Source organism: Gossypium raimondii, chromosome 1 (assembly GCF_025698545.1).
Source record: "Gossypium raimondii isolate GPD5lz chromosome 1, ASM2569854v1, whole genome shotgun sequence".
Lineage (NCBI taxonomy): Eukaryota > Viridiplantae > Streptophyta > Magnoliopsida > Malvales > Malvaceae > Gossypium > Gossypium raimondii.
Genome location: NC_068565.1, coordinates 39942970 through 39958883, shown reverse-complemented (window position 1 = coordinate 39958883; position 15914 = coordinate 39942970). Strand labels below are relative to the sequence as shown.

General features: G+C 34.5%; 1 protein-coding gene across 1 annotated transcript; it reads right to left on the bottom strand.

The window, feature by feature from the left end:
- Positions 1–324: 324 nt before the first annotated feature.
- On the bottom strand, positions 325–1841 carry LOC105787016 (uncharacterized). The gene is made up of 3 exons (XM_012613483.1): positions 1667–1841; positions 1148–1250; positions 325–574 (listed from the first exon to the last, which is right to left on the bottom strand). Exons 1-3 carry the CDS (start codon positions 1839–1841, stop codon positions 325–327), a joined length of 528 nt encoding a protein of 175 aa, XP_012468937.1.
- Positions 1842–15914: the final 14073 nt, after the last annotated feature.

Sequence of the window (15914 nt, the reverse complement as noted above, 5' to 3'; positions counted from 1 at the left end):
ACATATATATTAAGGACAATGTTGTCATATACCACCCACTAACTAAATCTTGGTCTAATTACGTCTTTAGATCTCCCACTTAAAAAGACAACAACAAATAGGTGCTTTTAAGATCTAACCTCTAAATTTTATTTTATGCGATTAAACCCTTTTCATCGAATTGAACCTTCAAACGATTAAATTTCCACACGAAATTCACACCTATAACTTAACATATAATAGACACTAAAAATAATATTAAAATATTTTTCTAACTCAAATACGTGGTCCCGAAACCACTATGTTCGATTAAGATCAAAATTGGGCTGTTACAACTCTCCCCTCTTAGGGATTTTCGTCCCCTAAAATCTTATCGGTGAATAGGTGTGGGTAGCGTTCTTTCATTGTATCCTCTGGCTCCCAAGTTGCTTCCTCAACTCTGTGTTTATGCCACAATACTTTAACTAACGAAATTTTCTTATTTCGTAACTCTTTAACCTCACGAGCTAGAATGTAAATCGGTTCTTCAAATGACATATCAGATCTAATCTCAATCTCTGATGGACTAATCACATGTGTAGGATCAGATCGGTATCTACGAAGCATCGAAACATGAAACAATTGTGAATCTTTTCTAGCTCAGGTGGCAACATCAATCTATAAGCAACCGGTTCGACATGCTCTATAATCTCATACGGTCCAATGAATCTCAGAGTTAATTTGCCTTTACGACTGAATCTGAGTATTTTCTTCCACGGTGAGACTTTCAGAAAGACTTGATCTCCAATCTGAAACTCTATATCTTTTCTTGTCAAGTCTGCATACGATTTCTGAATATCCGGTGCTATATTTAGACTATCCAGAATCACTTTCACATTCTGTTCGGTGTCTTTAATCAAATCGACCCCATGAATCTGATTTTCACTAAGCTCGGTCCAATACAATGGTGTACGACATTTACAACCTTACAAAGCCTCGTAAGGTGCCATTTTAATACTAGATTGAAAACTATTATTATACGCAAATTCAATCAAAGGTAAGTATCGATCCCACGTACCTTAAAACTCGAGAATGCAACATTTCAACATATCCTCAAGTATATGAATGATTCGTTCAGATTGGCCATCTATTTACGGATGGAAAGCTGTGCTAAAGTGTAGTTTCGTACCTAAAGCATTTTGCAGTTTCTTCCAAAATCGTGATGTGAATCTCGGGTCTCTGTCCGTAATAGTAGAAATAGGTACCCCGTGCAACCTCACAATCTGAGAAATCTATAATTCAACAAGTTTATCAAGTGAATAATCAGTACAGACCGGAACAAAGTGAGCTGATTTTGTCAATCTATCAACAATAACCCAAATTGCATCTTTCTTGCTCGGTGTCAACGGTAAACCGGATACAAAATCCATCGTGACTCGATCCCATTTCCATTCAGGTATCATGATCGGCTGAAGCAATCTAGAAGGTACCTAATGCACCGCTTTTACTTGCTGACATATTAAACATTTCGAAACAAAGTCAGAAATGTCTCGCTTCGTATTGCGCCACCAATAGTGCGGTTTTAGATCATTATACATTTTCGTGCTACCCGGATGAATAGATAATCGACTATTATGAGCTTCATTCAAGATCATCTGAATTAACTCTAAATTTTTTAGAACACATAGTCGATTTCTAAATCTCAAACAATCCTCAGCATCAACTAGAAACTCTGAATCAACATTCAAATCACGCTGAGCCCGTTTTGCAATTAAATCATTATCGGCTTTCTGAGCTTTACAAATCTGTTGAACAAATAACTGTTTTACTTTCAACTCAGCTACTATTGCACCATAATCAAACATAGCTATATGCGCGTTCATTGCACGCAAACAAATAGTGATTTTCGACTTAGGGCATCCGCAACAACATTAGGCTTTCCTGGATGATAATCAATCACAAGCTCGTAATCTTTTAGCAACTCTAACCACTGTCGCTGTCTCAAATTTAGATCCTTCTGAGTCATCAAATATTTCAGCCTTTTGTGATCAGAATAAACATGACATTTTTCACCGAACAAATAGTGTCGCCATATTTTCAAAGCAAAAACAATAGCGGCCAATTCGAGATCATGTGTTGGATAGTTCTTTTCATGTGGCTTTAACTGTCTCGAGGCATAAGCTACAACCTTGCCTCCCTGCATCAAAACACAGCCGAAACCGTTCAAAGATGCATCACTAAAAATAACAAATTCCTTACCCGTCTCCGGCTGAACTAGTACTGGAGCTTCGGTCAAAAGGGCTTTCAACTGATCAAAGCTTTTCTGACACTTTTCTGACCACTCGAACTTAACATCTTTCTGTAGCAACTTTGTCATCGGGGTCGCAATCACAGAAAAACCTTTCAGGAACCGTCTATAGTACCCAGCGAGTCCCAGAAAACTCCGAACTTCAGAGACATTTCTTGGAGGTTTCCAATTAAGTATAGCTGAAATTTTAGTCGGATCAACCCGAATACCCGATGCTGATACAACATCACCCAGAAAACTGACTTCACGTAACCAGAACTCACATTTACTGAACTTTGCATACAACTATTTTTCTCGTAAAGTCTGTAACACAAGTCTCAGATGTTCAGCATGCTCAGTTTCATCACGAGAGTAGATCAAAATATCATCTATGAATACTACCACAAACTGATCTAGATACTGTCTAAAGATCCGATTCATCAAATCCATGAAAATAGCAGGTGCATTAGTATGTCCAAAAGGCATAACCAGGAACTCGTAATGTTCGTACCTCATTCGAAAAGCTGTCTTTGGCACATCAAAGTCTTTAACTCGCAACTGATAGTAACTCGATCTTAAATCTATCTTCGAAAACACTGAAGCCCCTTTTAGCTGATCGAACAAGTCGTCAATACGTGGCAACAAATATTTATTCTTTATAGTCACCTTATTGAGCTACCGATAATCAATGCACATTCTCATCGTTCCATCTTTCTTTTTCACAAATAGAACTGGTGCACCCCAGGGAGAAAAACTCGGTCGTGCTAGACCTTTATTTGTCAACTCTTGCAACTGTGCTTCCAACTCTTTTAATTCAGTTGGTGCCATACGGTATGGAACTATTGAAATTGGAGTTGTCCCTGGTACTAACTCAATTCCAAATTCTACCTCTCGAATAGGTGGCAAACCCGGTAATTCTTCGGGAAACACATCTAAATACTCACACACAACTGGCACAGATTCAATCTTCTTTTCGGTCACTTTACTATCAAGAACATATGCAAGGTAAGATTTACACCTTTTTCTCACATACTTTTGAGCCAACATCGAGGATATCACTCCTGGTAAACCATTCAGATCATTAGATTAAATCTGAATAATCTCGTCATTCTGGCACCTTAAATCGATAGTCTTTCTTTTGCAGTTAACCACAACATCGTGTAAAGTCAACCAGTCCATACCCAAAATAATATCATACTCGTCGAATGGCAACAACATTAAATCAACCGGAAAACACAAATCTTGAATCATCAACAGACAATTCTTACACACTTTGTCAACCAAAACACACCGGCCCAGGGGGTTTGATACTTTAATTACAAACTCAGTAGACTCAATAGGTAGAGTCTTACTGAATACTAAAGTCTCACACACATAAGAATGAGTCGAACCAGGATAAATCAATGCAATAACATTAGTATCATAAAGAGTGAAAGTACCAGTAATAACATCTGGAGAAGAAGCCTCCTCTCGAGCACGGATGGCATATGCTCTAGCAGGTGCACGAGCCTCAGATGGAACTGCCGTGTCCATTGTCCCTCTCTGACTTCCACTTACATTACCCGTATGCCTGGGTGGTATACCTCGTACTGACGCATTACTCGGTCTGGTACTCTGTACAGTATTTTGCTCGGCCACCATCTGACACTCTCGAATAAAATGATCCTTTGATCCACACTTAAAGCAAGACCGATCATGTAATCTGTAATCTCCTGGATGCCATTTACCACAATGCTTGCACTCTGATCTATTTTGTCAAACATTACCAACACTAGCAACTGAAGTAGCTCGTGAACTAATAGGGGGTCGATCTCGATCATGTTTAGGAAACCCTACAGTAACTTTAGATCGGGTATCATCCTCTCTGAATTTCCTCGAGGCGATCGGAATAATTTACTAAATGATCTTTTACGGGAATCTCGAGCTTCAAAGTCAGCTTTTCTCTTCTCTTTCCCGAGCTCCTCAACTTTACAATCTCGTTCAACAAGTACTACAAACTCTTTTATCTCATGTATGCCAACTAACAGTTTAATATCTTCATTCAGCCCATCTTCAAATCTTTTACACATAATAGCTTCAGTCGAAACACACTCTCTAGCATACCTACTGAGTCTCACAAATTTCCGCTCATATTCTGTCACTATCATCCGACCCTGTTTGAATTCAAGAAATTCCTTGCATTTCTGATCAATGAATCTCTGGCTGATGTATTTCTTACGGAACTCAGTCTGAAAGAACTCCCAGGTTACTCGCTCTTTCAGAATCACCGATACTAGTGTATTCCACTAGTGATATGTAGTGCCCCGTAGCAAAGATATGACACATTTCAAGCACTTATCAGGGGTGCAAGATAACTCATCAACACTCGAATAGTATTGTTGAGCTAGAATTCAGCTCGCTCAGCATCATCATCATCAGTGGCTCTAAACTCTTCAGCCTTGTGTTTTTGAATTTTATCAACAGAAGGCTTAAGTAATCTCAACGAATCACTCACTTGAGGTATAACAGGAATAGAAGATGGATTAATCGGGGGTGGAGGTTGTTTTGCAGCCGGATTAGTCTGGATATATTAAGTAAAGCAGTCATTCATCATTTGGTAAAAGGCTTGTTTAGCCTCCCTCCTGGTTACTTGAGGTCGGTTGAGAATCGACCGACTCTGTCCTTTGCGCGGGAGCAGGCGCTATACTCTCAACATCATCAGCTACGACTCGATCGAGACCCATTACTATGCGAAAAAACATTTTCAAATGTCAGAAGTCATCACACTATCGTAGTATAAAGTATGGCATGTATAGCTAGACTCACACGCGCTACGTTAGTCCTAGAATCGACTAAACTGTAGCTCTGATACCAATCAAATGTAACACCCCTAACCCATATCTGTCACCGAATTAGGGTTACGAGGTATTACTGAACAAAACACAACCATCTCAAAATCAATACATATACATTATATATTATTTAAATATAATAAACTTAGTCTAATATTAAATATGCAAAATGTTAAACTTCTCTTCTAACCATTTTTGATAAACAAAGACATTATAATTCAACTAGTAAAAACATTACAAACTACCATTTTTAATATATATATATTTGGATGTATAATTAAGTTATTGAGCTGAATTTGATGTCTGAACTTTATATACCTATGTGGATTAAAGATATAGTTTATAAATTATTGAGTTGAATTTTTATGTGTATAATATATACAAATATAAGATACAACTTCTGTGAATTGAGATTTTAGGCGCAGTGCGTATCAGGTTTATGCCGGTGAAACATTTCAGACTTTAAGTCTAGCAGGCTTGACGCCGGTGAAACATTTCAGACTTTAAGTCTAGCAGGCTTGATGCCGGTGAAACATTTCAAACTTTAAGTCTAGCGGTGCTTGACGCCAAATGAAACATTTCGGACTTTATGTCTAGCGTGCTAAGTGCGTTGTATTGAATCGGGCTTTAAGCCTAGCGGTGTTTTATCTTTGGTGAATCTGTTCACATTATGTGTTTACATGTATCGGATATGTATATGATTTAGTCATATGGATTTAAAGAATATGTATATACATTTGGTCATTGTGTTTGATGAGCATATAAACATTCGCTTATATGTATTTGATGAGTATGAATTTATATATATATTCGGTTATAAAATTTGTTAAGTATATAAATATGCGTTCGGTTTTAGGTATTTGATAATGATGTATGCATTTGATTATATGTAAATGATATATAAAAGTATTAGGTTGTAAGTTTTTGATGAGTATTTAAATATACAATATGTGGTATTTGCGATTTCAATAAGTTTAATTATGAATTTATATGATTCTTCTTTTATATATATTTTAGTTATGCTATAGACTTACTAAGCTATGTAAGCTTACTTTGTTTGTTTACGTCTATCTGTTTTATAGATAAAAAAAATCAACCTTCAAGCTCAGGGATCGTCAGCAAGTTCATCACTCTATCTATTATCTCGGTATTTAAAATATTTAACTTCTAACTATGGCATGTACAGACTAGATAAATGTTTTGAAGGTCGTACTTTATTGTATTGTATATGAATATAATAGCCATACTAAAATGGTTTATTTCCTTATGGATTTGCTAGTTTGTAATGTTTTCACTAGTTGGATTATAATGTCTTTGTTTATTAAAAATGGTTAGAAGAGAAGTTTAACATTTTGCATATTTAATATTTGACTAAGTTTATTATATTTAAATAATATATATAATGTATATGTATTGATTTTGAGATGGTTGTGTTTTGTTCAGTAATGCCTCGTAACCCTAATTCGGCCACGGATACGGGTTAGGGGTGTTACACTTACAGTGGTACTATGTCTGTTCATCTGGGGAATAATAAAATGCATAACGATTTAAAACAGATGTACTGGTAGTCTGGAATGAAATGCCGTATTTTTTAAATTTTATTTAAATGTTTTATATGTCAGTAAGTTAAAGCTAAACATCAGGTACTGATACCTTCGGGACTGTTACAGTCAGTGACAATACCGAAATAGAAATGGGATAAAGTTACTATGGATTTTGTAGAGGGATTACCCGTGACTCTGAAAAAGAAAGATGCTATTGGGTAATCGTCGATCGTTTGACGAAGTTTGCATATTTATTCCTAGTATGAATGGATTTCTCACTTAATAGATTGTCTGAATTATATGTTTCTGAGAGTGTTAGATTACATGGTGCGCCAGTTTCTATTATTTCTAATAGAGATTCACGATTCATATCTCGATTTTGGAATAAGTTGCAAGAAGCTTTGGGTACATAGTTACATGTCAGTACCGCATTCCATCCTTAGACTGATGGACAGTTTGAGTGTGTGATTCATATTTTAGAAGATATGCTTCGGTGCTGTGTATTAGAATTTGAAGGTAACTGGGAAAAGTATCTACCTTTAGTTGAATTTGCATACAATAATAGTTATCATTCCAAAATTAAAATGGCATCGTACGATGCTCTGTATGGTCGTAAATGTAGAACTCCGTTGTATTGGACAGAGCTTAGTGAGAAAAAGATACATGGAGTTGATCTGATTCGTAAAATCGAAGAAATGTGAAAATGATCCGAGATAGTTTAAAAGCAGTACCTGATCATCAGAAATCCTATGTGGATTTAAAACGAAAAGAAATAGAGTTTCAAATTAGCAACAAGGTATTCTTGAAAGTTTCACCTTAGAAGAAAATTCTCCGGTTTGGCTGTAAAGGCAAATTAAGTCCTCGATTTATTGGATCATATGAGATTACTAAAAGAATTTGACTTATTGCATACTGATTGGTATTACCGCCAAAACTTGACAGAATTCATAATATTTTTCATATGTTATGTTATGACGGTATTGCTCAGATTCGTCACATTTTATTTCTCCGATAGATATTGAAATTCAGTCTGACATGACTTATAATGAGGAACCGATCAAAATTCTGGCACTTGAAGTGAAAGAACTGGAAAATAAAAAGGTAGCTTTAGTAAAATTTTTCTGGCAATGACATGATACGGAATAATCTACTTGGGAACCGGAGAAAACTATGAAAAAGCAATATCTGAACCTCTTTACTGGTAAGATTTTCGAGGACGAAAATTCTTAAGGGGGAGAGTTGTAACAGCCCATTTTTGGTAAAATCGGAACAGTGGTTTCAGGACCACAAATTCGATTCTGAAAGGAAATTTTATTTTAATATTATTTTATGATCTACAGTACAATAATAATTTCATATGAAAATTTCGTAAAGAAATTTTACCGATTACATGTTTAATTTGATAAAGAACCGAATTGCACAAAGTGCAAAAGTTGATTTCTAATAGCTAAAGGGATTAAATAGCTATAAAACTTTAAAGTGGAGGCCCTTACATGGTAAATAGACCATTTAAAAATGCTTAATGGTTAAGGATGATGATCCATCCATGGAAAATAAAATAAAGAAAAGGATGAAATTGGAAAGTGAAAAAAAATAAAAGATGATAATTAATTAAATAATGAAAATATCATATTTTCATCATCTTTCCCAAATTATTTCCATGGAAACCCTAGCTAAGAGAAAGTAGCTCAAGCAAACTTATTTTGATCAATTAGGTATGTTTTCTTATCTTTTTAATGATTTTTATATTTCTAATATTGCAATAACTTAATCTAGCTATCTCGAGGACTAATTTGTAAAGTTATCAAAGAACTAGGGTTTTTCCATTGATAAACATAGTTTAATTATGATGTTTTATGATAGAAAATGAAAGGTTGTTGATAGGTAAACAACTTTTGTAAAGGGAAATTTGATGAAAAATTGATTTAGGGACTAAATTATAAAGATGTGAAATTCATGGAAATATTCTAAATTTTACGAAATACATAGGCTGTAATTTTTACATGTAAAAATCAGCTAGGCTTGGAATAAGGATTAAATTGTATGAATTTTATTTTCCGAGCCTAGGGACGAAATCGTCATTAATTAAAAGTTTAGGGGCAAAATGGTAATTTTGTCAAAGATGTGAATTGAATTGAAATGAACATGAATTGATGTTAAATTCATTCATATAGATCCGGATAGACCAAATTCGGAGTTAGAACGAAGAAAAGAGAAAATATATGATTAGTAGATATTGTGTACATGAACATTTGTCGAGGTAAGTTCGTGCAACTAAATTGTGTATTCATATGTTTTAAACTGAATGATATGTATGTGAATTGTATCATTGTCATGAATATGAAATTAATCTTATATCCGACAAAGTCGATGCATGATAAGTCCCATTTGAATAATAGAATTCGCTGGATACGAGATTTCCTGAATTGGTTGTAGTCCTGCATATGTTGCGACACACCACAACTCCTATGAGCATCTCGTTATAAGCCCTCTCGAGATTCTCGTTATATGGTTCCTGCAAGCATCCTGATCGGTAGTATTCCTGCATGTGTTGCGGACTACCGTAGCTCTTTGTGAGTGTCCTATTTTATGATCGGTTATGATCCTGCATATATTGCAGACACAAATGCAACTCTTTGTGAGCGTCCTGTTTTATGATCGGTTGTGATCCTGCATATGTTGCAGACACAAATGCAGCTCTTTGTGAGCGTCCTGATATGGCTCTCTTGAATTTCCCGATATATGGCTATCCGGAGCTCTTGATTAAAGGAGCTTTGTGAGTTTCCTAATTAACAGTTCTATGTGAACTCCCTGATTATGGCTCTATGTGAGCTTCCCATTATATAGCCCAGATAAGCTTCTTGAAAGGCTCTTTATGAGCTTTCCTATTAATGGCTCTTTGTGAGCTTCCTGTTATATGGCTCAAGAGAGGATTTTCTGATTATGTGCTTTAATGAGCAATCTCAAATATGAATTGGTGGATTGTTAATTTGTACACTTCGAGTGTACTACGGGGGTATCCATCGATATTCCAAATAAAATTACACGGGCAAAATTCTGACATGAGAAGATATGAATACAAAATGAATTATTACACGTATCTACCTAAAATACATGAAAATGATAATACATGACTTATGAAAATATGAGATAATGCTATATGAACATGGAACTTGTTTGATGAATATGTTCATCTATGATTATATATTTGTACACCTCGGTCGTACTACCCGTGTAACCATCGACATTTCAATTGATTTAATGGGCAAATTTTTGACATGAAATAGTTTTAACTCAAGACGAATTATTATGAAAATGTATTTAAAATACATGGATATGATTTGTATATGCTATATGAATACATGATGTGGAAAGCATATTTGTATGGTAATCTGATTACTGTTGAGCCTATGCATATTTCTTGATATTTGAATGAAATATATGACTAACAAGGATGATGAAGATATGTGCTAGGGCTTGTGATCAAGTTGGTTGAATGTGTCTTGCATGTTTATCTTGAACATGAATGAATGGTAAGTTAATTATCATGTTATACGAACTTACTAAGCATTACATGCTTACTCCATTTTATTTTCCCCTGTTCTATAGTAATTCGGAAGCTCGTTGGATTCGAAGCTTAGCGGAGATCACTCACACTATCCATTGGCCTATTTTGGTATATATGGTAAATCAATTATGGTTATAATGACATGTATAGGTTATTTAGCCAACAATGGCATGTAAATGTTTTGAATGAAACTATCCATTGGAATGACTTGTGTTTGACATATTTTTGATATGTTTATAAGTGGATCTATCATGTTTGAAGAATGAATGTAATCATGCATATATGCATTTAGTAAATAGGTAAGTATGAATGATAGATTAACATGATAATAAATTGTCATCTGAGGTACCTAAGGATACATTGGTTGTATGTGATGTTCTTTCATGTTTAAGGCAAGATTCAGACTTATTTTAAATGCTTTGATATGGTTTGTGAATGTGATATTATGCTTTGATGTGGCTTGGAAAATAGTTTATTTTCATCTACACGGGCAGAGACAGGGCGTGTGTCTGAGTCGTGTATGAACCACACGGCTTGACCACACGGCCGTGTGACCTCTGTACCGAGGAAAAAAAATTTAAGATTTTTTGAAAAATTCTCTGAGTACCCGGTTTAGTCCCGACTCATTTCTAATGCATGTTTTGGACTTCGAGGGTTCATATAAGAGACTTTATACTTGATTTCTAACATGAATACTATATAAAATGAAATATATGTTTACTTAATCTGTAATTTCTAGTAATACTTTGTAACCCTGTTTTAGTGACGGATACGGGTTAGGGGTGTTACAGAGACCATCAATCGTCAACTCGTTATACCACCTATGTCCTACGAAGTTGATCTCCGAAATAGATGGTACGATCGCAGAAAGTTCTAGACACTTCATTATCCTTGTGTATATGTCGTGGCAACCTATGGTCGCGCCTCGCTCAATATTGAACAGCTTATCGATGAGGTGTACACTCTCGAGTGCATGTTACGTGTTCGAGAGAACGAGTTCCCCATCCTACCTGACTTGTCTATATGAGAGGTGCCTCCGACGACTTTCAAGCTTGTCCTAGACAAAGGGTTGTATAGGAATCTAAAAGGTCATCTGTAATCAACCTGAATCCATAATGAAATGGACCTTAAGGAGAAAATCAACGGGAAGCTTTGTGGCGTATGCAAATTAGCTATGCATAATCAGAGTAAATTCCTATAGTGAACTTACCGTATTGGACAATCGTCGCGATTGGGTAGGAATTGAGCTAATTTACTCCAATGTATATAATTTATATTAGAAAGTTTGTTCCAAGTTTGTTCCAATGAATCTAATTGAAATGACAAAGTTTGTTTCAAGTTTGTTCTAATTAATCTAATTTAAAGTACAAAGTTGGTGCCAAGTTTGTTACAATGAATCTAATTTAAATTACAAAGTTGGTTCCAAGTTTGGTGCAATGAATCTAATTTTTACGGGTATGTTTTACATGTATGTAAGTCGATAATTTATATGTTCTAAATTTGTTTCAACATATGTCCTTTAAAATTACAAAGTTTGTATTTTTGCATTTATATTTTACTACTATTAAATAAATACAAACTTGACTATTGAAATTGCAGAAACCTCTAAAATTGATGATTTGATTGTGTGATCCTTGAGGTAAACTTTTTTTGTGGTGATCAACGTTTTCCTCACCCGAACCTGGGACTGTCCTAAACATAGTAGAAAAATCGTATGCCCCAAACGTTTGCCCGGGAAGAGTAGAGTGCTGCGGTGGTAATAGGCTGAAGATCTCAAACGTCATCATTGATCTCGGATCAAGTATATCAAAACTGGATCCGAGAAATTCTAAATGATATCTGTGGCCTGACGAGTTTGAAAAATAGTCGTCGACCCCCAAGTCTAAATGATAACTATCCCTAGACTGTGTATGAGACCACTCTGGGTTGGGTGTTAGCTTAGGTTCCAGCGAGGGCTCTAGCTCGAGTGTAGGAGGCATATGCAGAAGAGGATGGGTAGGTTGCCTAAGACGGCGCATGTGTAGGGGGGCTACAATCGATTGCCCACCAAATAAATACAATTTGCTCATATTGAAGTACCATTGTATGTAATCTAACGATGGATGCAAATCAAAAGAAAGATTCATCTAAGTCTCCGACCCATTCAGTTTTCTCATACTACATTATATTGTTGATGCACTACCGCCTAATTTTTCCTTGTTTTCCCTTCTTGTTAATCCCGTGGATCTTCCCCAATTGCATTGGCAGTGTTGGGATATACTGTATACAACCGAACTGTCAGAGTACTCGATCCCCATTATACCACTCCACTTTCTGGAAATTGATAATGGGTGCATTAGTGCACCACATGTGTGACTCGATGTGGGCAGATGAGGGAATAACAACCACAATTTTCGAGAAGGAATAAGACATCCAGATGAATTGCACTGTAACAACCCTATAGTCAGAGGTGTCATAAAGTGCATTACCGGGACTTCGTTCCCGTAAATCAAACTCGTAAATATTTATTAAAAATATTTACTAAGTTATTTATGTAGTTAATTAGATTTCAGTTAAGTGAAATTTCATGAATTAAGAATTATTATAGTATAAGGACTAGATCGCGTATAGGATAAAAGTTGAATTATAGATTAAAATAAATTAAAGGGATTAAAGAAGCAATTAAGCTTTTGTTCTATTAAGTGGATGAATTAACGATGAGTACATATTTATATATATGTAAACTTATTATATATATTATAATAGTTAAAAGTTAAAGTATATAAATATGTATTATATAATAGATAATATATGATAAAAACAAAATAAAAGAAATAATAATAAAAGAGATAAAAGAAAGTAAATGGAAAAAGGAAAAGAGAGACATGCAAAATTAAAGAAAAGAATAGAAGGAAGAAAGAAAGAAGAAAAAACACACGGCCTAAAGGTCTTTGATATTTAAACTTCAATCGATTAGTCAATTTAGTCCATTTTCTTGTAAATTCTATGTTTTTGGAATCCTAGTACTTAGGGCTGGCCAACTCGTGTTGTAATTTTTAATATTACTTAGAATTTTGGATGTTAATATTGTTGAATATTTCAAATGCTAGGGATTAAATTGATAGATTTCAATGGATAAAGTGAAAAGGACTAAATAGTAAAGTTAATTATTGATTTTGAGTATAAGGACTAAATTGTGAAAATTTTGAAATTTAGGGGTTTAATTAAAAATAGGATGCTAAACTTAGCTTAAAGTGAAATTAGTGTAAAAATATGGGATTAAATGTGAAGAATAAAAATTAGTCTCGATTTACGGACTAAATTAGAATTTAAGCAAATGTTGAGTAAAAATTGAAATATTTAATGTGAAAGTGAATTGTGTTGTACTGATGTATTTTAATTATTTTAATTCCGTAGCTAAAGTTGTGTCGGAATCCTCGACTAAAAAGCCAAAAGATAAAATCGACGTCGAATAGCTCGAAAATTACGGTTTGTGTTTCTATAATCCGAATTAAATAGTAGATTATTGCATATATAATTGTTTGCATATGGTAAGCATTTGAGGTGAGTACTTTGGCACTTTGGGATTGAATTAAATTCATAATTGAAATGAAATGGATTGATTTTGTATATTATGAAATATAATAATTATGAATATATGTGTATTGAGAAAAATGTGATTATTATCAAATTGAATATATGCTTATATGTGATGATATACATTCATGAAATTGAGACATTGGTTGTATTGAAAGGTGAAATGAATCCCTATTAACTGTACCAGGTTGAGTCGAATATTAATGGCATGTCATAGGATAGGAAGAGTTTAGGGATTACTTTGACCACGAGTCCATGAGGACTGGGTGTCAATTTGCTTCGGTTTAACCGATGAGACATTAGGTGACAATTTATATAGCGCTGGGCACAGTTATTATTTCAGATTTATTCGATGAGGCATTAGGTGTCAAACTGGTGTGTTAGTTGGATCCGTGTATCCGTCCGAGTCCGTGTCGTGTTAATAGGGGAAAGTAAAATAATAATTTATATAATTGATATTGAAATGATAAAGACGAGAAATGAATACGAGATGAGAAAATATTGAAATGGAAAATATGAGAAATGATTATGAGATGAGAAATGAAATATGAAATGATGAATTGAGATGTGAAACTTTAATGGATTCAAGTTTTGATCAATGATAGGAATCATGCCATTATATGAGATGATGTATTCAAATGTTAAATCAAAAGCCATTGATATATACTTATATATTTGAACATGTGAAAATCTTAGTAGATGTGAATAAGGAATGAGCAAAACTTATACTATTGAATTGAAACACATGAACATAGCTTACTTGTTGCATTTTTAATTTTAAAAATACTTATATCAAGTTTATGTTATTTGAATTATAGTAATACCACTGAGTTTTACTCAACATGTGGTTTTGTTTTTCATGCGCAGGCTAGGTACTATTTAAATTATTGCCGACTCAGTATCAAATGACAAATCCTAAGCTCAAGTGTGGTGATATTTCATTTTGTAATGGCATGTACCTAATGAGTCTTTTGTTGATATTGTTTTTAAGATGTTGTTAACTGAATTGCTAGTGAAATGATGGTTAAATGTGTATATGGTTGTGGTTGAGGCTATGTTGGTATGCTAGCCTAGTTTATATTTTAGTATTTGATATTTTAAAGTTTGGTAGCTTAGCATAATGCTTGGTATGTGTTTAACTTCATATTTGGTAACTCTATAAGTTTGAAAGTTAATTCAAATATGGTAAGTGTGATATGAATGAAAGTCTTGAATGTTTGATGTGTTATTGATGTTTTTGAACATATATAATGTGGTACCAATGAGGGTACATTGGTTAGGCATATTAGGTGATGAATTTGGTGTATTTTTGGCATGCTTAATCATGTTTTGAATAGGTTAAAAGATTGGTAATTGAGTTGCTTAGTGCCCAAGTGAATAGGAAATGGTAAACTTGAGTTTTAAGGTACTTTTGGGTTCACACGGCTTGGCCACACGGGCTTGTGTCACACACGAGCAACACACATGGATGTGTGACCTAAGTCAGAGAGTTACACGGCCTGGCCACACAGGTGCGTGACCCCTAAAATCAAAATTTTTGTAATTATTTTCTAAACTTGTAAAATTGTTTCAAATTAGTCTGCCTATTTTTGAACTACTTTTAGGGTCCCATAGACTCGAATAGGGGTTATAAGAGTAATTTTTATTTTGTATTAGGGTGGATCAACAAATCTAAATTAAGTGTATTCCACTAACATCATTGAAGATAAATTAAAATGATAACCGTAGACAGAGTTTGGACTAATACTCTGATGCTCATAATTGGAATAGTCTTATACGTATTCGAATTCTGACATACTAGAAGGGATAAATAGTGATAAGAGTGTAGACAGTGGAAGACCAAGTTTAGAAATGCATATCATAATTTATTATTCGAATGTATAAGAATGTAGCATGAAAGTATTAGATTGTCGTGATCTGCCCCTGCATATTATAATGTTATTAGTTAGTTTATTTGTTGATTATGATTGAATTAATTGTTTGATTCGTTAGTAATGCTCGTGACCTTAATTTGACGACAAAGAGGGGTTAGGGGTGTTACATTTAGTTGTATTAGAGCTACAGGTTTAGCGGATTCTTGGACTAAATCGAGCTCAGAATTGAGCCTAGAGGTACATGCCAAAATTGAGTCGAGTTGAGTCAAGATTTGG

What these genes read in the sequence shown, in the direction of transcription:
- LOC105787016 (XM_012613483.1), bottom strand. Translation starts at nt 1,841, where the DNA reads ATGAACGCGCATATAGCTATGTTTGATTATGGTGCAATAGTAGCTGAG. An exon ending in TCTAGTTGATGCTGAGGATT is followed by an intron (nt 1,251 to 1,666) that starts GTTTGAGATTTA and finishes GTTGAATTATAG; the next exon opens with ATTTCTCAGATTGTGAGGTT. An exon ending in GAAACTGCAAAATGCTTTAG is followed by an intron (nt 575 to 1,147) that starts GTACGAAACTAC and finishes GATGCTTCGTAG; the next exon opens with ATACCGATCTGATCCTACAC.